General features: G+C 43.4%; 2 protein-coding genes across 4 annotated transcripts in view; one reads left to right on the forward strand and one right to left on the reverse strand.

Annotated features, from left to right (window-relative positions):
• The window catches only part of PTCD3 (pentatricopeptide repeat domain 3), a 36,169-nt gene extending 14,523 nt beyond the window's left edge, over positions 1–21,646 (reverse strand). For all 3 annotated transcript variants that reach the window (XM_021717370.1, XM_008067586.1, XM_021717371.1), the window contains exons 1-9: positions 21,486–21,646; positions 18,286–18,338; positions 18,137–18,173; positions 14,034–14,079; positions 7,884–7,952; positions 6,753–6,857; positions 5,385–5,508; positions 2,901–3,016; positions 734–795 (exon numbers count right to left, since the gene is read on the reverse strand). In XM_021717370.1, coding sequence (XP_021573045.1) covers positions 734–795; positions 2,901–3,016; positions 5,385–5,508; positions 6,753–6,857; positions 7,884–7,952; positions 14,034–14,079; positions 18,137–18,173; positions 18,286–18,338; positions 21,486–21,589 — 716 coding nt within the window. In that variant the 5' untranslated portion in view covers positions 21,590–21,646. The remainder of the gene's footprint in view (positions 1–733; positions 796–2,900; positions 3,017–5,384; positions 5,509–6,752; positions 6,858–7,883; positions 7,953–14,033; positions 14,080–18,136; positions 18,174–18,285; positions 18,339–21,485) is intronic.
• A 284-nt stretch (positions 21,647–21,930) lies between these two features.
• The window catches only part of POLR1A (RNA polymerase I subunit A), a 75,669-nt gene continuing 74,688 nt past the window's right edge, over positions 21,931–22,911 (forward strand). Inside the window, exon 1 of the mRNA XM_008067587.2 lies at positions 21,931–22,122. Within this exon, the coding sequence (XP_008065778.1) occupies positions 22,046–22,122 (77 nt within the window). The 5' untranslated portion in view covers positions 21,931–22,045. The remainder of the gene's footprint in view (positions 22,123–22,911) is intronic.

The raw sequence follows: 22,911 nt of genomic DNA on the forward strand, positions 1-22,911 counted from the left end.
GGGGCCGCGGGGCGCCGCCCAGTCGGCCGCCGAGCACCCGGGGCTCCGGGCCTGCAGCTCGCCCCCGCCCACCGCCGCCGCCTCGGGGGGGCGAGGAAGAGGAAGCGGCCAGCAGCCCCAACAGCGGCCACCTCAAGGATGGCATCCGACGCGGTAGACCCAGAGCAGATACTGTCCGGGATTTAATAAATGAAGGAGAGCATTCGTCCAGCAGAATCCGTTGTAACATCTGTAACAGGGTGTTTCCACGGGAGAAATCACTCCAGGCTCACAAAAGGACTCCTACAGTTAACTGGTTTGCAGACCATAGAGGATTTGTTGCCAGTGCAAGACTCAAGACCATGTGATATAATGAAGAGAGCCCTGAGTCCCAGTTTCAACCTGACAACCCCACTACTGTGTCCCCTGATACCCCAGGCCTCAGCCTGCTGCACTGCTACAAGAGAACTGAACCCAGGATCCCTAAGGAATATCTGAGCTCGGATAGTATGTGCTTTGTGAAATGTTTTTCTCTTACTATATTAATCTCCATGTATCTTGTGCTTTGTTAACTTGTGTTCAGCTATCACACCCAAAATAGTATGTCTCTAAGTGATGAGAAAAGTAGGAAGGACTTGTTATTGTTCTTTGAGTTATGTTGGAAAGAACAGTGTATAATTGTTGGCTAAATAAATTTTTTTCAAGAAGAAAAAAAAGAAACTGCAATAAAAGGGTCTAATTCTATGTAACATACTTCCATGGAACTCCAAGTTGATGACCAGCCTTCTTCCTCGATTTGTCACTATGTTCTTCTTCCTGGAATGAATCATCATAAAGAGAAATAAAAGTTAAGACAATGGAATGTGTCTCCCAGTCAGACTACTCAAAATCAGAAAGGCAAAGAAAATCCAGAAAAATAAAGGAAACCCAGATCCAGCAGAAGGCAAGAAGGAAGCCCAGGAAATGTTTACGCCTATACAGTTAATTGCTTGTTAATCAGTGAATTAATAAATGAAAAGCCAAGCTGGCCCTTAAAGCAACAAGTGACAGCCTAGAGACAAGAGGAAGCCAGTGTCCTCTGTGGTCTGGTTCACAGACAGAAGCTGGAAAGCCAAACAACACAGCCTGCTTCCTCAGACACTCCACCTCGCTCGATCCATACAGAAACAGAAACATAAATTAGTGCAGATGCTAGAAAAGACAACAGAGAGTTAATGTCTAACACTGACCCAAACAAGCTAAGGTTTTCGAAAAGAAGAAATCTCAGCCTTTATTTATAAACCAAGGTCTGGGGAGATATTGACACAGAATGAGGCAGGCTTGGGTGGGGCACTGCAGAGGTCAGTGCTGGCTCTGCAGCCTGCTGACTCAGGAGCTGGGGCGGGAGAGGCAGAAGGCCAGCCAGGCCAGGGCTTCAGAAGGTACTTGAAAGTAAGGTGTGACTGTAACCCACTGCCTATGCACTTTAAAAGATTGAAGGTCATCACTATGTAAATAATCCACATTTGGCTGGGCATAGTGGCTCACACCTGTAACCCCAGCTTCTGGGAGGCTGAGGTAAGAGAATCACTTGAAGTCAGGAGTCTGAGCTCAACCTGGGCAACATAGAGCAACCTCATCTCTTAAAAAAATATACACAAAAAAGAAAAATCAGGCCGGGCGCAGTGGCTCACATCTGTAATCCCAGCACTTTGGGAGGCCAAGGTGTAGGGACTCAAAAAATTAGCCGGGTGTGGCAGCGTGCGCCTGCAATTCCAGCTACTTCGAAGGTTGAGGCGGAAGGATAGCCTGAGCCCAGCAGGTCGATGCTAGAGTGACCATGAGTGTGCCACTGCACTCCAGCCTGGGCAACAGAGTGAGACTCCAACTCAAAAGACAAAAGAAAAATCAGCTAGGCATGGTAGCTCACACCTATACACATTCAGGAGGCTGAGGGGGAAGAATCACTTGAGCCCAGGAATTAAGGCTGCAGTAAGTTACAATTGCACCACTGCACTACAGCCTGGGCAACAAAGCAAGCCCCTGTCTCTAAAAAACAAATCCACATTTAGTAGAGAAAAATTATGAAAAGACAAACAGAAAGAAAAACGAAAAATGTAACTTCCCATAATCCCACTGCCCAGAGAAACACCTTTTTTCCTTATGCATATATAAAATCATTTTTACAAAAATGAAATATAGATTGTTATATAGCCTGTTTCCCAGTTTTATGATTCTTTCTATACCCAAACATATCTACATTAGTGCTCTCAATGGCTACACAATGCTCCTTTACCATAATCTGATCAGCTTCTATCAAATGTCTAGATTGCTTCCAAACTTTTTGCAAGTATTAAGTACAAACATGTCACTACCAAAAATGTTATATGTGCATCTCTATTCGCCTGATCCAAGGCTTTCTTGGGACCTGTTTCTAGGAGTGAACTCTTGAGTTGATGGAAAGACTATGACTCCACCTCCAGGTAGCCCCTGGCACAACACTGCTCTGTAGGCCCTGCCTCGGTGCTCCCTCCTCTGCCCATGGATGCATTTTTGAGTGAGCCCAGGCCATGGGGTCTTTCCATGGCCATTATACATCACGTTGTCACTGTAAGTGACAGAGGGGCAAGCTCAAATATTTCTGATTGAAGCATTGCCTGAATACGAGGTAGGTGAGGACAGCATATTTTTAATAAGGAAACTAGGGCTGATAAAATTGTTGAAAATCTTTTTCTTCTTCCTGCACCACTTTTTATCAAGGCTATCATACCACATATCTCAGTACAAATCTGTCACTACTACCCTGACACAAGGCACAAGAACTCATCTTATTTTTAGAAGGTATTAGTAACAAAAAAAAAACAAACTTAAAAACACAAAAAACATCTACCATGTACTATAGACTTGTAAAAGAAAAATAAACCAATGTCAAAAGTCATTACCAAGTCTTCAGACTGTTCAGTTTGTTGGAAGTGGAAATCAGTTGAGGGTTCCTGATCACCATAGTAACACAACAAATCCAAGAGACTATTTGTTGTTTCAAGAGACACAGTGGTTCCTGTGGGTAAGAGATTAAAAAGGGAAAGAATCCTTGAAACACGCAAGAACTAAATCCTGTCAGATTAAAATTCATGTTTTGTATTAGCTGTGGCTTTCTTGGCTGCGTTACCCACCACTTTGTGCACTCAACATCAACGGAAACACCCGGAGAGATGGAGCCAGAGACACGATCCTTACTAACCATGTGATCTGCCATAAAAGATTAAAACACTAGATGAAGTCTGTCCTGTGCTCATTTAATTTATGCTCATATCCTTAGAGGAACGATCTCACAGTTATAATGACCACAGCTCAACTGAGTCATCTGCAAACAGCCCCATGATTCCCTCAGCCGAATTATTCCACAAGCAGAATTATTCCACTGGGATCCAGACCCTCACTGAAAACTTGCCTAGAAGGTCTAGCATAATTGCCTAGCTATAGTAGCAGCCTTTTAACAACCATGGATCAAAACATTATGCTCCCACCTTGGTGCTCATTAAAAAAAAAAAATGGGGCTGAAAGGGCACGAGGAGAAGTATGAGGTATGATTGGCTATTTTAAACAAAGAGTAACTGCATTTTTCTAAACAAAATACACCAATAAATTAAAAACACTAAAATAAAACAAACACCAAACCCACCTCCAAAACAACAACGAAATGCCCACCAGGAAATGTAAAAACCCAGAACAGAAAGTAGAATGAAGAGGACACAGGCTATGGAGAACAACTGAATTGGGTCCCATCATCTCTGAGCTGTGAGATCCTGGAAAAATTACCTAGAGGTTTCCTATATAAAATTACTATAAACACCCTCAGTTTTAGGGTATCGTAGAAGTAAATTAAGTACGTGAAATGCCTATTCAGAGTGTTTCACACTTAGGGTTTGACAACAAAGTGTTCTGTAATCCCTTCCCTCGTGTGCTAGCTCACTGTTATGTGTCATGGCGCTAAAGTTCTGACACCTGTCTTCACTGAATGGCTGCACATACCTACACCAGAGAGTGAGTAAAACTAGAAAAAGACACGTCTTAGCACTAAGAACTTCAATGCAAACTCATCAGATGCTGATCATATCCAACAAGCAGAGGGAAAATTATAATCTGCTGCCATCATGCAGTAGATTATAATTTAACTCTTAAACAGTTTTCTGCAAACGTTTCTTGTGTTCAAGTGTACACTGTGTGATTCATTCCAGTTTCCGTCTCTTCCATGTTTCTCCTAAATCACCAAACAGCACTCTGTACTCTAAAAACTTGATAATGTCAGCTGCCCCTGATGCTGCTGTACATAATTCTCCTGGAAGCTTACGAGCCATGCTTGCTAGTTGGGCACTCCCAAAGTTTTTCAACCAGTCATAATTCAGAGAGTCATATCATTTTGGAGCTAGAAGTGTGAGAAATTAAGTAACTTTTTGAAGGCTACAAATGGTGTCAGAAATGACACCAGTATCAAAGCCCCTGATCCTAGTTTGGTACTCTTTCCTATCCTATCCTATCTCTTTCTCTCTCACTCTGATCTATCTACCCTACCCTACCCTATCCTTCCTTCCTATGTATGTATGTATGTATCTATGTATCTATCATCTATCTAATCTCTTACCCTGTTGCCTAGGCAGGAGTACAGTGGCACACTCATGGCCCCTGCAGCCTCGACCTACTGGGCTGTCTGTCTGTCTGTCTGTCTGTCTGTCTATCTATCTATCTATCTATCTATCTATCTATCTAATCTCTCACCCTGTTGCCCAGGCAGGAGTACAGTGGCACACTCATGGCCCCTGCAGCCTCGACCTACTGGGCTCAGGCAATCTACTCACTTCAGTCTCCCAAAGCATTGGAATGACAGGATGAGCCACCAAGCCCAGCTTAATTTTTTTAATTTATTGTAGAGAAGAGGTCTTGCCAAATAGCCGAGGCTGGCCTTGAACCCCTGGGCTCAGGCAATTCTTGTGCCTCTGCCTCCCAAAGTGCTGGGATTACAAGTGTGAGCCACGACACCTGGCCCTTTCCCTTTTTAAATATTTCTTGTCTGTTGTGGCCCTGCCTTTCAAACATACTTAAAGAATGCAGGAAATCTGAACACAGTATGTACACACCAAATGTTAACAACGGGAGCTACAAAGAATGGCTGTATCATTTCTCTACCAGTGGTATAGGCAGAGCACGACAGACCAACAAAGTTGCAATTCTATCTCACCTAAAATTTTTAAGTGTACCTAAAGCAGAACATAAAATATCATTTATTATACCATTACAAATATAAACAGCACAGCCATCAAAGCAGAAGTACAGCAGGACTTGGAATTCCACTCAAACTATCCGGATCATACCAATGTGGCCCATATCAAGGCCCCATTCCTAGAAAGGGTTTAACTGAACCTAGTCACCTGCTTGCAAAAGCTGATCAAATATGTCCACGGAGGCTTTGACTTTTTTGAGCCTGATTCGTTCCTTCAGGGCGGCTTCGCTGATGCCTTCAATCTGAGGTTCAAAGTACTCAGGCATTAAACACTAGAAAAACAAGATGGTTAAAGTTACCACAAGCAGGTGAAGGTGAATGGATAACCTAGTAGGATAAAATCTGTATCAACTCATTCAAATAAAACTTCCTTGCTCCAACTTATGTTTTCTGCACCAGATACCATTTATCACCTTAGCATGACTATCTTCATAGGCAATCTAACCCAAATCTTTCAGCCCTGATGCTGACTAGCCTCTAAATGTTCAATACTGTGCAAGGGAACCTCCTTGATTCAACTACTTCTTGGATGCCTACTGCTTTACCCCAGGCTTATTAAGCTAGGCACTGGAGACAGGGAGATGAAAGGCATTCTCCACCCTCAGGGTGCTCAGAATCAGGTAGAAACCTTGTGAGGAAATCATTATAATACAGCAGTAACAGTGGGGCCTCTGGCAGCAGGAAGGCTCCAGGCAAAGCCAAGAGTGACCCTGGAGGGAAGCACAGGAGAACAGCTGCTCATCAAAAACTAAAGGGGACAGGGCAGGCCGGCAAATGATGTTCCTCCACTGCCACTGTCTCAGTTCAGGATTTTAGTAATTGGACCCACACAGTCGCACTGGCTTCCTAACCTGTCACTAGGAGTTGCAGTGTGAAAATGAGAAGGGTGTGTGTGTGTGTACATGTGAGTTTTGGGATGCAGGGAGAGGCTGAGTGCGAGCATCTCCACTGATAGACACAGGAGGACAGAGGCACACCTGTTCTGCCCACTGCTGAACCGACAAGCATTAAGCAGAACATCACCACAGCAGGCACTACATAAATACTGCGTACCTATGGAACAGGTGGGAGCTGGAAACACAGTTTGGAGTTCAAGGTGGAGGATCTAGGCTAGAGACACATGAATGCCAAATGGAAGATAAGGGTCTCTGAAACAAGATGAGTGTAGGCAATAAAAAGAAAAAATAAGCATGGAAACCTAAGGAAGATACCAGTGCTTAACAAGACAGAGAGCTAGGGAAGAAAGCTGGGAAGGAAGAGTCACAGAGGAACACAGTTAAAGACACAGGAGCATGGCATCCCAGACACCCAATGGGGAAAGACAACCAAGAGCAAGGATATACAAAAGGAATCTTAAAAGGTCAGTATTGTGAGCAAAGGTAACTTCACACTTCAAAAGACTTTTCATCCAAATATTGAAGCTATTCAGATAGCTACTTAAATATTAACCATGAAAGCCTGATTTAATTTACATTTATACAGTATCACGTAAAAAAATCCAACTGTCTTTCCTTACCGGTATATGAGGTTCAGCTATGTCCTTCTGAAAATATTTGGGATGTGAATTAACAATAAACTTTGCTGCATTCTCCCCAGACTTCTTTGCCAATAAAAATGAACGCTATATAAAGAAAAAGATTTAAGATACAAATAGATATCTACATGTACTTTAGAATCAAGCAAGATCAAAATTATACTCTTAGCAACAATTATTCTCTCCTCACAAAAGAGTGCAACAATACACAGAATCCCAATTAGAAATTAAATTACACCATATTCCATGTCTTCTACTGAGTGCAACATAATTTCAGATGATATGTTATAATATAGCCTGAAGTATATAAAAAGTAACACATTTAAATGGAGTGAGTCACTTCAGTGTGAAAAATCCCTAAGTATTAAAAACTAAAACCCAAAACCTTCTCCTCAGACAATAAGTAAATCTTCTTGATATAAGTAGTAACAGGGCTCACATCTGTAATCCCAGCATTTTGAGAGGTAGAGGCAAGAGCCCAGGGGTTCAAGACAAGCCTGGACAACATGGTCAGATCCCATCTCTAAAATAAGTCAAAAAAATTAGCTGGGTGTGGCAGCACACACCTACAGTTCCAGCTACTTGGAAGGTTGAGGCGGAAGAAACACCTGAGCGCCAGCCTGGGTGACGATGAGACTCTTAACTCAAAAAAAAAAGCAATAACACATCCACAAAGTCTATACATTTATTTATCAGCACCTGTAAACTTTTCAAAGACTTTTTACAACTAAACTGTAAATGTACTCTTACACACAAATCAACAAGATAAAAATACTAGAAAAGTTACATGAAAATACTCAGCCGGGCTTGGTGGCTCAGCCTGTAATCTCAGCACTTTGGGAGGCTGAGGTGAGTGGATTGCCTGAGCCCGCAGGTTCGAGACCCACCTGGGCCACTTGGCGAGACCTCATCTCTACAATAAATCAAAAATTAGCTGGGCGTGGTAGCACGCGCCTGTAGTTCCAGCTATTTGGAAGGCTGAGGTGGAAGGATCGCCGGAGCCCAGCAGGTTGAGGCTGCGGTGGCCGGGAGCGGCCACTGCACTCCAGTCTGGGTGACAGAGTAAGACTCCAACTCAAAAAAAAAAAAAAAAAAGAAAAAGAAAATACTCACAGATTCAAGGGAAGATGTTGGTATAAGGTAAGGATCATCTTGAAATGCATAAGGTACAGCCGTGGTGTCCTGTGGAGAGGACACAAATCTCTTTACTCGAATTTTAATAAGAAGACTTTGTGATAATCAAAAATTCTGTTAAGTTTTAGTTATGTAACATACATGCAGAAATATGTATGCGTATGCATATACATTTATGTATGGGGATGGGGGAGAGAACGAGAAGATACAAACATCAATACTTGTTCTATATTCTCAGCTCTGCAAGATTTGCCTATAATTATGAAAAATTTAAAGCAAGCAATGGCTCAAATCCCCTTGGCTGCTTCTTAAGATTTGAGTCTGCTATCACTGGGGACTACTGCTATTTTAAACTCTAGGTAAGAATCCTTGAAATTAACTAGTCCTGGCACCAGTATCCTGGAATACTGCCTAGTCACTGTCTTTCCATGTCTAACTCCATCCAAGAATCTCTCCTCCAAAGGGAGGATGCTACTGACCTCTCTAGAGATGTGAACGGCAGCAGCTTCTCCCATGTCCTGACATCCAAGGTTCTGCACTTCTTAAAATTGCTCCTTATACCTGAGCATAATCAACTCTCCAGCACTAACAAGGGCCCCACTTAAACTGCCCCAGAATTACTTCCTCTAGTCCTCTCCTCTGCCTCTGTGTCCCTTCCCTGGGCCTTCTGTGGCCTTTGTTCCACAGTTAAAAACTCACCACATTTTAAAAATAGAATAAAATAAGGCCAGGCGCACTGGCTCAAGCCTGTCATCCCAGCACTTTGGGAGGCCAGGGCAAGAGGATGGCCTGAGCTCAGGGGTTCGAGACCAGCCTGGGAAACTTGGTGAGACCTCGTCTCTACAATAAATCAAAAAATAAGCCGAGCATGGTGGCTTGTGACTATAGTTTCAGCTACCTGGATGGCTGAGGTGGGAGGATCACCTGAGCCCAGCAGGTTGAGACCACGGTGGCCATGAGCGTGCCATTGCACTTCAGCCTGGGCAACAGAGTAAGACTCCGACTCAAAAAAAAAAAAAAAAATTAATACAATAATTAAAAAAATAAAAACTCACCCAAATCCTGAATCTTCTCTGACTGCAACCCTGATGTGTGATCTTACTGACCTGGTCTCTCCTGGGGGCAGAGTTTCCCTGCGGTTCTCAAGGAAAAGCTGCTCATCCCTGGAAGCAGTATTTTTTTTTTCATTTGGTCCTAGCTTTCTGCCACCATTTCAAAACCCCTAACCCGCTAGCTGTCCACCCTCCTCAGGTGAGACTCGTTTCATTTGGCTGCACCCCTCTCTACCAAGATATGGGGGACATGGAGAGGCAAGCTGAAACCAGTTCCAGGTTAACTGTTCTGGACGACTCCCTGACTCCACTCCAACTGCCTCCTGGCTCTGGTCCTCACCACCACCTTTATTCAGACACCTGTGAGGGCCTCTATTTTTGGTGAATGCTGAACTCCTCTTAGCTTACCAGACTCATTCTTTCTGTTTGTCTCCCAATTTTCCTCTTTTGGTGACTTCTACTAAGTCCTTCTCCAAAAACAACTTCTCTGGCCTCTGAAAAACAACTTCTCTGGTCTTCCCTGTAGCTCTTACGCCTCAACCAAATCTGTCCCTAAAGTGAACTTCCCTAAGGACTCACTAAGAAGATTTTGTGAGTTTAAACTCCACTCACTATCTCAGTGTACAGCACACACCACTGTGCATCCAACCCAAAGATCTTCTCCCACCGTTTCTATTCAACTCATCTGTCATCAGGTTCAGACAACTTAGCCTTCATGGTCCCTAACTACTCCATTCTCCCTTATGCCAACTGCCATTGCCTTTCTTATTCATTCATTCAGTATTTATTGAGTGCCTCATACACGGAAGCGTTATTCTAACTACCAGCGAGGCAACAAATATCCCTGCTCTCTTGTAAGCTTACAATCTAGTGAGAAACAAATCCCCAGAAAATAAATAATAAAATATATAGTACATTAAAGGGAAATAACTACTTTGAAGAAAAATGAAGCAGAGAAAGAATCAAAAAGAGATACTCAATTCAAATAAGAGTCAGGCAAGGCCTCACTGAAAAGGTGGTATTTAAGCAAAAACTTAAGAGGTGAGGGAGCAAGATGCATGGATATCTGAAGGAAAGCAATTCCAGGCAGAAGGAACAGCAAATGCTAAAGCTGTGGCAGAGGCATGCTTGCTGAGAAATCGAGAAACAGTCAGGGGGTCAGTGTGGCTGAGCAGAGTAAGCAAGTGACACAGAGGCAGATGTGGACAGAGAGGTAAGGGGACAGACCCAGGTAGGCCTTACGAGCCTGGCATGATCTTCAGCTTTTATTCCAACTACAATCACGAGAAGCTGCTTCTGAATTCCACAATCACTATAGCCGCTGAAGTGGGAGAGGGCAGAGACTACTGCAATTAACCCAGCTCCTCTAGGAAAGGACTCTAGGAAGCTTATGCCTGGTGTCCTCTGGGTGTCATGTGCCTTTTCCCTTTGCTTGATTTTGCTTTGTCTCTTCTTGCTGTAATAACTCTTAACTGTGAATACACCGAGCAAATCACTGAACCTGGGAGTAGTCTTGGAGACTCCATGCATATATTTTGAAGGGAGAAACAAAGGTTTTACTAACATGAAGTAGGACAGAAAGGGGAGCCAGTGACAACTCCTAGGATTGTGGTCTGAGCAGCCAGAAGGATGGAGGTGTCATTAATAAGACAGCCAAGAAATGTGTGAGGAGTTGGTTTGGAGGCAAAAGGGTCTGGTTTTAGACATGTTAAGATTTTTACCCCACTTTCAACTAAAAAGGTTTCCCATTCTCCACAATGCTGTCTTTTCTAAAATTTCCCTGATTATGTCACTTCCCTGCTTAGAATTCTTCCATGAACTTGGATAAAAATCAGAACTCCCTAGCATGGCATTCATGACATTGCCTCATCTCTATATCCCTTAAATCTTTGATTCCTACCATACCAGACCACTCGTTCTATACCTTTACATGTCTGTTCCTGATGCCACCCCTGCTGGGAATGCACTTTCACACCACTGTATTCTTGCTTTTCACCTTGCCATCATCACTCTAATTGTCAACATTCCTGAACGTCGTTTCCCAGCCTGAGTGATATACCCCCTTCTCAGTGCTACTTCAGTCTTCCCTTACGGAACGATGTAAGGACTATGCCTAAATTCTAATCCAGCACTTGGAAAGCTTTGTGAGGATACAATATATGACTACCAAATGGATGGCTAAATGTCTGCCTCTTGACTTTTCAGGTCTAAAACCCAGGTTAAGTCAGACAATTCAACATATAAATCCACAATTTCTTTTACTTTAAGGTGGTCCTGAGCCATTCTCATCAAAACCCTGAGAACACTCAGAGGCCCACTTCTGTGGTTTGCATTTCAGGTACCCGTCTATGGATAAGTGAGCTGCTGAAATTCTCAGTTCTTTCCAAGCAGGGAGGTGCAGTATTAAAAACGTATTTTCAGAAACTGGCAGAGTACCAGTGCACATCTGGCCCAACATCATCTTCAGTGGTTCCATCAAGATATAATTTAACATCTACAACAGAAGAACAATTCTGCATATTTGTGACAAATGATTTAAGAAGGGTCAGTATCCACACAGATGTTGTACCCGGAAAAAAAAACTTAATTATTTTAGACTTTCTTCCACACAGTTAAAAACAAGTATAACAGTAGTTTCTGCTAATTAAAAATACAAACAGGCTGGGTACAATGGCTCATGCCTGTAATTCCAGCACTTTGGGAGGCTAAGGTGGGAAGATCATTTGAGCCCAAGAATTTGAGAAAAGCCTAGGCAACATGGTGGCACACACCTGTAGTCCTAGCTACTTAGAAGGCTGATGCAGGACAACTGCCTGAGCCCAGGAATTTGAGGCTGCAGTGGGCCATGATTGTGCCACTGCACTCCTGCCTGGGTGACAGAGTAAGAACCAGGAAAAAAAAAAAAAAAAAGGAAAAAGAAAAGAAAAATACAACCAAGCAGAAAGTTCCATTTCTTATGCATTTACTGAAGTTTCAGTATGTCTACCAGATGACCTGTTCTTGAGTTTTCAATGGAGCAAATTTTATGCCAATAATGAAATCAACAAGACAGTGGTAGTAATAATAAAATAGCTATCATGTACCGAGTATTTCCTTTATAACAGACGCTGTCCTAAATGCTCTTGTGTATACTTAACTCACCCCAACCTTGAGGTCTGGTGCTATAATTAACTCCCATTTTATAAACCAGGAAACAAAAGCATTAAAGCAAAGTAACTTAACTAATACCACAAAGTTAGCTGCTTGGCTTTAAAACAAAACCCTGGGCTCCAGGACCCACGTTCTTCACCACTGCATCACTGCCAGCAAGACATTATTTCTTAAAGTTGGCATGCAGGTCACCTGCTATAGTTACCACACCCAAACCACTCCCAGGGAAAAAGCGTTCCAACAAGCTCTTCCAGGATTAAAGATTACTGGTATGGTATAAAAACACTGCATTCAGAGACAGAAAACATGGAACTAAGCCAAGGTTTTAACATTCTAACCAGCCTAACTTGTCACTTTAAAAATCTTAGTTTCCTGCAACGTCAATCTCACTATCCAAAAAAGCCAAATTGTGGCAGGACTCCTTTCTGCAGAAACGTGTGTGTATACTTATGTGTGTGTATGTGTGAGTGTGAATATATGTCTATGTGTACATATGGATTTACATATATGTAAAGTATATGTGTGTGTGTGTGTGTGTGTGTGTGTGTGTGTGTGTGTGTGTGTGTGTATATATATACACACACACACACATATATATGTACGAAACCCGCATGGAATTATCTGTATGAAATCAAGGTGAGCTGTGAAAACAGTAATTCGCCCAGTTTAGTGGGGGTAGGGTACGCGGCCAGACAAAGTCACCCAGCTTTTGTTCACACCAGAGTCATACGTTGAGCTACTGACAAACTCAGGCAGAGGTGACCATGCCCTTCACCAAAGCTGCCTCCAGTGGCCACCCGGAACTCCCTGTTGAACTTGCCTGGGGAAGGGGGCTCCAGAATGGCCAGTGTGGGCATGTGCTTGCCAGGCCCGGGGCTGCGAGGTCTGCCCGCTGAGATGCCCCTCAGGCTGGCCCAGCTGCTGACCTTGCCACAGGAGAGGAATGTCCTGGAAGCTCTAGGCAGGGACAAGAGGGTCTCCTCAGCCCCCCATCTCCTTCCCTTCCCAGGATTCCTCTTGATCTCATGACCATTAAAATGTTGGTCTGGTTCTAAGGTCAGTCCTGAACTGGTCGTGTATATGAACTGAAGGTAACAGAAGTATTAAGGGTCTGAGGAGCGCGTGTGTGAGTGGCTCATGGCTGTGCGCGTACGTGAGTGTGCTAGTGGGTGTGTACATGCGTGCGTGTGCTTGTGGGTAGGGGAGAATGGGAGGGGGCAGGAGAGGCTGGAAGGGAGATGAAGGAGAGAGAGCAGTCCTCTTAGGCCAGGGTATGACTGGGAGCAGGCTTCTCCAGCTGGTGGGAGCTGGACAGAGGAGACACTACAACAGAGAGGAAGAGCCTGGGTGTGGCCATAGCGCCCTGACTGTGCTTGGCCTTGCAAGAACAGGGTCTGGCCTGATTAGTACTTGGGGGGCGGAGGGGTGGCCTGGCTCAGGGAAGGTGGCTCTCACAGTGAGGTATGTGGAAAAAAGACTCAGGTGTTTCTGGGTTCCCGGCTCAGGCCTTCTTCACAAGGGACCCACCAGGCCTGTATCTGGTAGCATGGGGCACCCGCTGGTGCCTCAGTCCAGGCATGTCTCCATGGCCAGACCCCAGCTCCTGAGTACAGGGACAGCTCTTTTCCTCCTCCTGGCCCCCGTGTGTGATAGTGTATTTAATGTGGTTTTTTAGTTCTTCATTCTCAGCCTTTGAGAATAGTTTCAGATTCTTGTATTTGCTTGTTTTATATAAAACTACCCAATGTTCTTTGTAAAAAGAAAAAAAAAAGAAAAAAAAATCTTAGTTTCCTCACTTGTCAAAGGAAAGGACCGGATAAGCTTAAAGAAACTTTCTAGAGCCACAACAGTCTAATACTGAATAGTGAAGCAGCATGAATATTAAATGTGCTATTAGCCAAGTTAAAAACCTAAACGTGTGACTTACCCTGTGGACTGTGGATGCAAGCGCTTGAAGAACAGCCACTTTATCCCTGAGAACAAGAATCACAAATTAACCCTCATGGGGGGGTGGGGGGCTCTCTCCAGTCAGTGAACAAGAGTCTCTAGGTTTGGACCTCATGTAGATCCGGTTCTCTCAAGGTCACTAGAATAAGTCAGAGGCTGAGAAACTGTCTAGTTCTTCTGCTGGAAGGCAGCTAGTACATGCTCCCCTCTGCTTTGCCTACGCTCTCTGACCTATTCTTAATATCACTTTGCCGGATGCAATGGCTCAAGCCTGTAATCCCAATACTTTGGGAAGCTGAGGCAAGAGGAACGCCTGAGTCCAAGGGTTTGAGACCAGCCTCTACAATAAAAAAAAAAAAAAAAATCAAAAAATTAGCTGGGCTTGGTGGCACGTGCTACTTGGAAGGCTGAGGCTCCACTCCAGCCTGGCAGACAGAGTGATACTCTGACTCAAAAAAAAAAAAATTACCGTCACTCAGGGATAGTGGTTTCCACCCTCATCTCATAAAACTATCCTGCTTACTTCTCCTATTCACTTTCCTATGGATTCTTACTGCAGTTTTCTAGACTACTCTTGCCTTTACTGTCTAAATTAGTGGCTGTCAATTCAGTTACATGAGAATAAAAGGCAGGCTTCATTCTGGACCTACTGCATTACAGCCAAGATCCACAGAGGACTGTCACACGCATCCGTCCTGAATTCCCCGATGATTCTGATGTGCCCTCCTGGGTTTAGAAGCACTCATTTGCAGGCCAGCTGTCCTTTGGGTAGAGACATTGACTAACTACTGGAAAAGGTTTCAGTGGCATAAATGACAAACAAGATACTTCTATTTCAAATGTATTGCTCGTCCTACGTTAGATTCAATGTGTTTCATTTCCAAAAGGGAATTACAGTAAATTTAGTAAACCAAGAGTATTTTTCTAAAAAAATTTTAACACAACATTCCTGAGAATATAAGTCATTTGAGAAAGAAAAAAAAATTACAGGAAATTTTATATGACATCAAAAATTGATTAATTCCTTGATATATATAATACACAATGAATTTTCTATCCATTTTTACAAATCATATTTATGTCATTTCAACAAGTGTGGTAAAGGCACTTTCTCTCATCTCCCAGCTTCCCTAACTAGATTTTATATTAGTATAGTTAAGTTTACCAAGTCAGCATAACTTTCTAGCATACTGAACAAATGCCAGTGAAAAAATTACAACAGATTACTCACTATTTTATTTTTTTAAAGGGTTACTTTAAAAAAAAAAATCACAATAAATATATCATATTAGGCCAGACGTGGTGGCTCACGCCTGTAACCCTAGCACTCTGGGAAGCTCAAGTGAAACGCCTGCCTGAGCCCACAGGTTCAAGTCTAGCCTGGGCAACATGGTGAGACCTCATCTCTACAATAAATCAAAATATTAGCTGGGTATGGTGACACGTGCCTGAGTTCAACTACTTGGAAGGCTGAAGTGGAAGGACCACCTGAGCGCAGTAGGTCAAGGCTACAGTGGCCGTGAGCGAGTCATTGCACTCCAGCCTGGGCAACAGAGTGAGACTCCAACTCAAAAAAAAAGTATATATATATATTATATATATATATATATATACACATATAATATATATATATATATATGTGTATATATATAAATAATATAAACTCTAACATTACAGGTTAAGCTGGTGTCCAGTGTCATCTTGTGATTCAACCTCCCCATGAATTTAATATTTACATTTTCAGAACTTTTTAAGATACTTTTACACTCTCTCCATTAAATAAAAAGCATGTATACTGTCATTCTGCCTATGTGTTTACAAAAACTTGATTGCACTATCCATGTTATTACATGTAGAACTAATTAATTCTAACCCTAACCCTAAGCTAATTTAACTTAATGTTAGTTTTTGTATGAGAACCATTTTTATTACCCATTCACTTTCCAATGAGCATTTAGGCTGTTTCAAGCTGTTACTATTCCCAAGTTATAAAGAACATTCTCATTCACATCTCTTTAGGATATATGCAAGCATTTCTCCAAAGCAGCTAACCAGTAAGGTATGCCCATTTACAATTCTGATTCTGTCAAATTTCCCTCCAAAGAGTTTTTGCAATTTACTGTCCCATCAACAAAAATATTTGAGCACTTTTCCTTGCCACATCCTCTTCTTGCCAACTGGTTGGTTAGTTTTAATTTACGTTTCTTTTATGATCCCAGTTACCTATGCACTATTTGCAAGTGCCCTCCCTAAAATAATTACACCATCATACCATTCAGACTAAGAAAGACTTTTCTTTTTCTTTTTCGAAAACAGCACAGGGGTCTTTTTGCACCTACTATGCTGCGAATTCACAAGAACAGGGCCCGGCAGTTCCGGCTCCTTTCCACAGCTTCTCACTAAGTGTGCTTCTCTGGCGCAGCAGGCTGGTGCTTCAGTGGAACCCAGGCGCCTTTCTCTTTGGCTTACTTCTTTTTCTGATCATTTTTCTTTGCACATTTCAGAAAGCTCTCTTGACTCTTAAAGTTGTTAATATTCTCAATACACACAATAAGTCTCTTGGCTAGAATCTTACCCTCACCTTTTTTGGTTAAAAACAATGCCAACAGCACGCTAGGTAACACTGTAGACTCTTTCAGTTTTCCCACGATAACGTTCCTGGGGCATGAAGGCCTAAAGAGCACATATTGGGTGCTTTTCCTCTTTCCCTTTGTGTTTGCCACTTTGGAAAGTGACTGGAAGATAGCGGCTCCAGTCAAAAGGTTATTATTTTTTAATTTTTTGCAGCAATGAAGTCTCCCTATGTTGCCCAGGCTGGTCTTGAACTCCTGAACTCAAGTGATCCTCCTGCCTTGGCCTCTGAAATGCTGGGATTATAGGTGTGAGCCACCGCACCTGGCCTAAAAGGCTTTTCTTTCTTTCTTTCTTTTTTTTTTTTTTGAGTCAGAGTCTCACTCCGTCACCCAGGCTGGAGTGCAATAGCATGCTCACGGCCATCCCAGCCTCGACCTGCTGGGCTCAGGCGATCCTTCTGCCTCAGCCTTCCAAGTAGCTGAAACTACAGGCCCGCACTACCATGCCCAGCTAATTTTTTATTTATTGTAGAGAAGAGGTCTTGCCAAGTTGCCCAGGCTGGTCTCAAACCTGCAGGCTCAGGTAATTCACTAGCCGTGGCCTCCCAAAGTGCTGGGATTACAGGCTAAGCCACTGAGCCCAGCCCTAGAAGGCTTTTTAAAAGAATCTGAATCTTTAGGTCACACTCCAAATTCTAAGTCCTGCCTTTTAAATAGTCAATATTATATTACAACAAGCACTTTTGCAAATTTTAGTTCTTACATATTCAATAAATGTTAAATAAATGGGATTAGGCTACTTGTTCAAGGATCTATAGTGAATAAAACAGTTCAATTCTGCAGCCCACACCATGTACTTTATTTGACCTCATTATAGATCACTAAGATAATAACTTTGAGCCTGGCTCAGTGGCTCAGCCTGTAATCCCGCGCCCTTGGGAGGCTGAAGTGAGTGGACTGCCTGAGCCTGCAGGTTCGAGACCCGCCTGGGCAGCGAGACCTCATCTTTACAATAAATCAAAAAATCAGTCGGGCCTGGTGGTGCATGCCTGTAATTCCAGCTACTTGGAAGGCTGAGGCGGAAGGTTCGCTGGAGCCCAGCAGGTTGAGGTTGCGGTGGCCGGGAGTGGCCACTGCACTCCAGTCTGAGTGACATGAGACTCCAACTCAAAAAAATAAAATTAAAAAAAAAAAGATAATAACGTTGTCTGGTCTCCCAACCATGTGAGAGAGAACTTTTTTAAAAAAAGAACACATTGTTCTAATAACAATGTCCATGTTTAACCATTACTATATAAGTCTCCACCCATTCTTAGTTCAAGTAAATCTCCTGTCTCATTCATTCTCTACTCTCCACCTTTCTCTTTTTTGTCCTCTGAACTCCCCAGCCTTCCCCGTTCAGCATTCTCTGTTCAACAATGCTCTCCCATCATTCTTCCTGTACCTAACCTTTGTTTCCTCACAATAAGCACTCCAACACTTGCTGAACGAACACTGACAGATTACTCACCACGTTTTCTTTTTTGGAATTATTACTTCTTCAATCCCTTAACGTAAAAAATAAAATATCATGAGTCAGTTTTCTAATACTACAACTACAATGGAATACAACGTGTTGACATAAAAATGTAATTATATCAAAAGATTTTTTAAAATTACCTGCTCCATCAGTTCCCTCAACCTTTGGGAGGGCTTCACTTTCAGAATAAAATCTGCAAAAATTAAAAGGCGTAAAAAATACTCATTAATAAAATTCCAAGCTTACCTCCTTTTCACTAAAATTTTTAAATTATGGATTGTATTACTCATGTCAATGTATGCTCAGAAGACATGGCCTACAAAGCATGTTCAATACCATTACAGAATAGATACAAGATATAGACACAAGACAGTCAAGACTTTTTGAAGCAAGCAATCTCATCACATAAAATCATGGGGGAAAAGGAAATTTTTAATAGCACTTAGCAATCTGAACTGCTGGTTTGAAATGCAAGAGACTTGTTCTTTTTCTTTTTTTTTGAGTGTCACTCTGTCGCCCAGACTGGAGTGCAGTGGCACACTCCCAGTCACCGCAGCCTCGACCTGCTGGGTGCCAGTGATCCTTCCGCCTCAGCCTTCCAAGTAGCCAGAACTACAGGCATGCACTACCACACCCAGCTAATTTTTAATTGATTGTAGAGACGAGGTCTCACCAAGTTGGCCAGGTGGGTCTCAAATCCTCAGCTCAGGCAATTCACTGGCTAGTGTTACAGGTGAGCCCGGCTTTGAAATGCAAGAGACTTTCAACTTCGGGGACTTAAAACTACTATTAGGTTAATCAGAACATCTTAGTGAGTTCCTGCTTTTTATAGATAGCACCCTGATAGGAAATGCCTGCCTCACTTAAAGCAACTATAAAAATCTGAAGATCAATCATGGCTTTTCATTTCACTTTCTTCAACAATCAGGAATGTACCAAATATATTATGGCCTAATTTAGACTTGGAATTATAGATATTTTCCATTTTCAGAGGTTCAACTATAAAATTATTTTTTGCTCAAAATACAGAATATTTGGCCCTCAACTGAGTTTTAAAATGTTCTGATGATACTAAAAATATAGTTAACACACCAGATACGATGATGACTAATATTATGTGTACTCCCCCTTCTAAATGGCATCAGTACCATTCAGAAAATGGTCAAGACATGATTACACAGAAAAATGCTGCCTCAGGCCAGGCGCAGTGGCTTACTCCTGTAATCCCAGCACTTTGGGAGGCGGAGGTGAGAGGACTGGCTGAGTTCAGGGGTTCAAGACCAGCCTGGGCAACTTGGCAAGACCTCACCTCTACAATAAATCAAAAAATTAGTCAGGCATGATGGCACACGCCTGTGGTTCCACCTACTTGGAAGGCTGAGGCAAAAGGATGGCCTGAGTCCAGTAGATCGAGGCTGCAGCGGCTGTAAGTGTGACACTGCCCTTCAGCCTGGGTGACAGAGAGATTCCTTAATCCAAAAAAAGAAAAAAGAAAGAAAGAAAGAAAAGAAAAAGAAAAATACTGCCTCCACTAATTTCTGGTGTCACTTTTTTTTTGAGTTGCGGTCTCACTCTGTCGCCCAGGATGGAGTACAGCGGCAAAATCACAGCTTACCATAGCCCCAACCTCCCAGTCTCAGGCAATCCTCCCACCTCAGACTTCCAAGTAGCTGGGACTACAGGCACATGTTACCACTCATGGCTAATTTTTTTTCTTTTTCCTTTGTAGAGACAAGGTTTCGCCATGTTGCTCAGGCTGGTCTTGAACTCCTGGGTTCAAGCAATCCTCCTGCCTCAGCCTCCGAAAGGGCTGAGATTACAAGCATGAGTTACTCCACTAGCCTCACACATCATTTTAAAACAAGAATATGTCTCTCTGCTAAGGGCAGAAAGAGAGCAACTCTCAAATCACACTATTTCTCATGACACTAAAAGAGATCACCGTAGTCTTGAGGATAAATGCTGAGGGAGAAATTCTGCTGTAAAGAAAAGAAAATTGGTAGAAAAGTGCCAGTAATGGGAACTATCAGGAAAAGAAGTACTGGGACTAAACAGAGGCATAAAGACTTCAGCAGTACCAAGTGTTATGTTTTCTATTTATGGAGGGAAATTGAGGTTAAGTACATATAAACATATTTTGTAGCCGGGCATGATGGCTCACACCTATAATCCCAGCAGTTTGGGAGGCTGAGGTGATAAGACAGCCTAAGACCAGCCTGTGCAACATGGCAAGACCTCATCTCATTCATTCATAAATTAATAAATAAGCTGGGCGTGGTGTCACTACTTAGAAGGCTAAGGCGAAAGCCGGGTGCGGTGGCTCACGCCTATAATCCCAGCACTTTGGGAGGCCAAGGTGAGAGGATTGCCTGAGTCCACAGATTTGAGACCAACCTGGGCAACTTGGCAAGACCTCATCTCTACAATAAATCAAAACATTATAGCCAGGCATGGTGGCGCATGCCTGTAGTTCCAGCTACTTGGAAGGCTGAGGCAGAAGGATCGCCTGAGCCCAGCAGGTTGAGGCTGCGGTGGCTGGGAGCGTGCTATTGCCCTCCAGCCTGAATGACAGAGTGAAACTCCGACCCCTAAAAAAACGTTTTTGTAAATTACACATCTCACTTATTACTCACAAATTTTTCAAACGGTTACCACCAGCTCCAGTCCACAGATGAGAAAATTTGCCTACTATGATCTAACTAAGGGAATGGCAAATGCTGAATCTAAAATAAGGTTTTCCTCAAATTTTCACTGCACATTATTGCCTTCACATTTCCGCAACCAGTGTTCGTACTGAGAGAAAGAAAACTGACATAAACAGAAGATACATATTCTAAGCCATAAATATCATAGATCCAAAAGCCCTAGTCAGACCTTTCAGACTTTTCTGCTTTTAGAAAACCCGAAGGCTTCTTTGGCCAAAAAGTCTCCACAGTGGCGATCACAGACTGTCTTATATTTGGGAAAATCTTATGAGTTCTCCCCGTTCCTCCAGATTGGATAAAATTAGTACAGGCGGATTTTTTTTTAATTTGAAGTAGGGATGCTAATAACCACATTCAATGGAATGTAAACTTCACGAGAGCAGGGTCCCAGTTTTCTGGGAAATTCTAACGCCATATTATTATTGCAAGCAACCAATGAATTTCTCGCCAGTGAATAAATGCACTTCCAATCCTATTTCAAGGCACCGGCGCCGCGTGCTAGGGCTTCCCGCAGACGACCACGAGAGCGCGCATGCGCACACTACTGCCTCGTACCCAGTTCCCCAGCTTTCAGGGAAACAGAGGACTAAGCTGACTCTGCAGTTCTCTCCGTGGATCTCCCAAGCTTCTCTTACCTGCAACTGGGTGCTTGTTCACACAGACCTGCTCGCCTACCTGTCAGCGGCAGACTAAACCTGAGGCGCACCCCCAGCCAGCGAATAGACGACACCGCCGCCATCTTTGACTTCTTCGCAGAGCATGCTGGGAAAGCCTGCCCTGGACCTACAGCATGGGCGGAGCAAGGTGGGCGGGGAACAACTCAGTTATTGGCTGAGGCCGAACAAGACGAACCCAATCACGAAATGGAGGGTGGCAGGCTCACGAATGGAAAGACTTTATTACAGAGATGAAAGGCTCAATACGCCTCATTTGTCCCAAAGGCATTTTTCTAAATGACTATTTAATGTCTTATGTGTGTTTTCCAAATAAGAGAGTGAGTTCAGAGTCGTACAGTTGCTTTCCTCCCCCCCACAGCAAAAGTGATCTCGTCCACGCCAGTATTCTCGCAAGCGCCTCCCGCGCGCAAGCACAGCTTGAATCACATGGTGGATCCTGGCTTGAGGCTGGATTCAGAGCTCGCCGGTGCCGAGTGGGCTACCTCGCTGGGTGTCAGAATTTAGATCCGACCTGCAGGATGTTGGTCTCCAAGAACACGCCCTGGCGGCGGCTGCGGGGCATTTCCTTCGGGATGTATTCGGCCGAAGAGCTCAAGTAAGGAGTCTGTAGGAAACGTGCCCGGCCAGGTTTTTGCTGTCGGCCCCCAAGACTACCGTTCCCAGAAGCTCTTGCGCCAGCCTGTCCGCGGAGCCTGTGGTTGTCCGGCGCATGGCCTTCTGGGATCCGTAGTTCTGGGGACGTGCCTGGGCCGGCGTGCGTCCCTAGAATCCAGTGGGGTAGGGGGAAGAGTTTGCACTGGGGATGGGGGGGTGTCCCGCTCTTTAGCAGGCTTTTGTGGAGTTGCCATGTTGTCCTTGACACAGCTATTGTCCCCTAGAAGTTTCACTACTTTCATAATTGATCGTCTCAAATTTAAATCTTCAACCCAGATATATTTTCTTGACTTTGAGACTCATTTATTCAGCTGTGGTAGTCATCTTCACTTGAATTTCACACAGAGATCTCAAACTCGTGTATCAAAAACTCAACATGTAACCCTCCCCCCAAAAGGAGGGGAACTTCACCCTCCAAAATAGTGTACCTAGTCAGTGACTTGAAGCTGGGAAATCTAGATCGCTCTCTCTCCTGATATGTGATTTATTTACTGCGTTCTTACCATATGTGTGTCACCTATGTATGTATTTGTTCCATACATTTCTTTTTATCCCAGTTGCTACTGCATTAAATCCAACCCTTATCTCATGTTTGAATTGTCTGTTCCTTCCACCAAGCCCCTCCTTAAACTTGTCCGATTCATCCTTCACATTGCTGTCAAAATTATTTTCGGGACGCAGTGACTCAAACCTGTAATCCCAGCCTTGGAAGGCCAAGGCTGGAGGGTTG

Source organism: Carlito syrichta, unplaced genomic scaffold (assembly GCF_000164805.1).
Source record: "Carlito syrichta isolate Samal-C Ts95f unplaced genomic scaffold, Tarsius_syrichta-2.0.1 Scaffold309717, whole genome shotgun sequence".
NCBI lineage: Eukaryota > Metazoa > Chordata > Mammalia > Primates > Tarsiidae > Carlito > Carlito syrichta.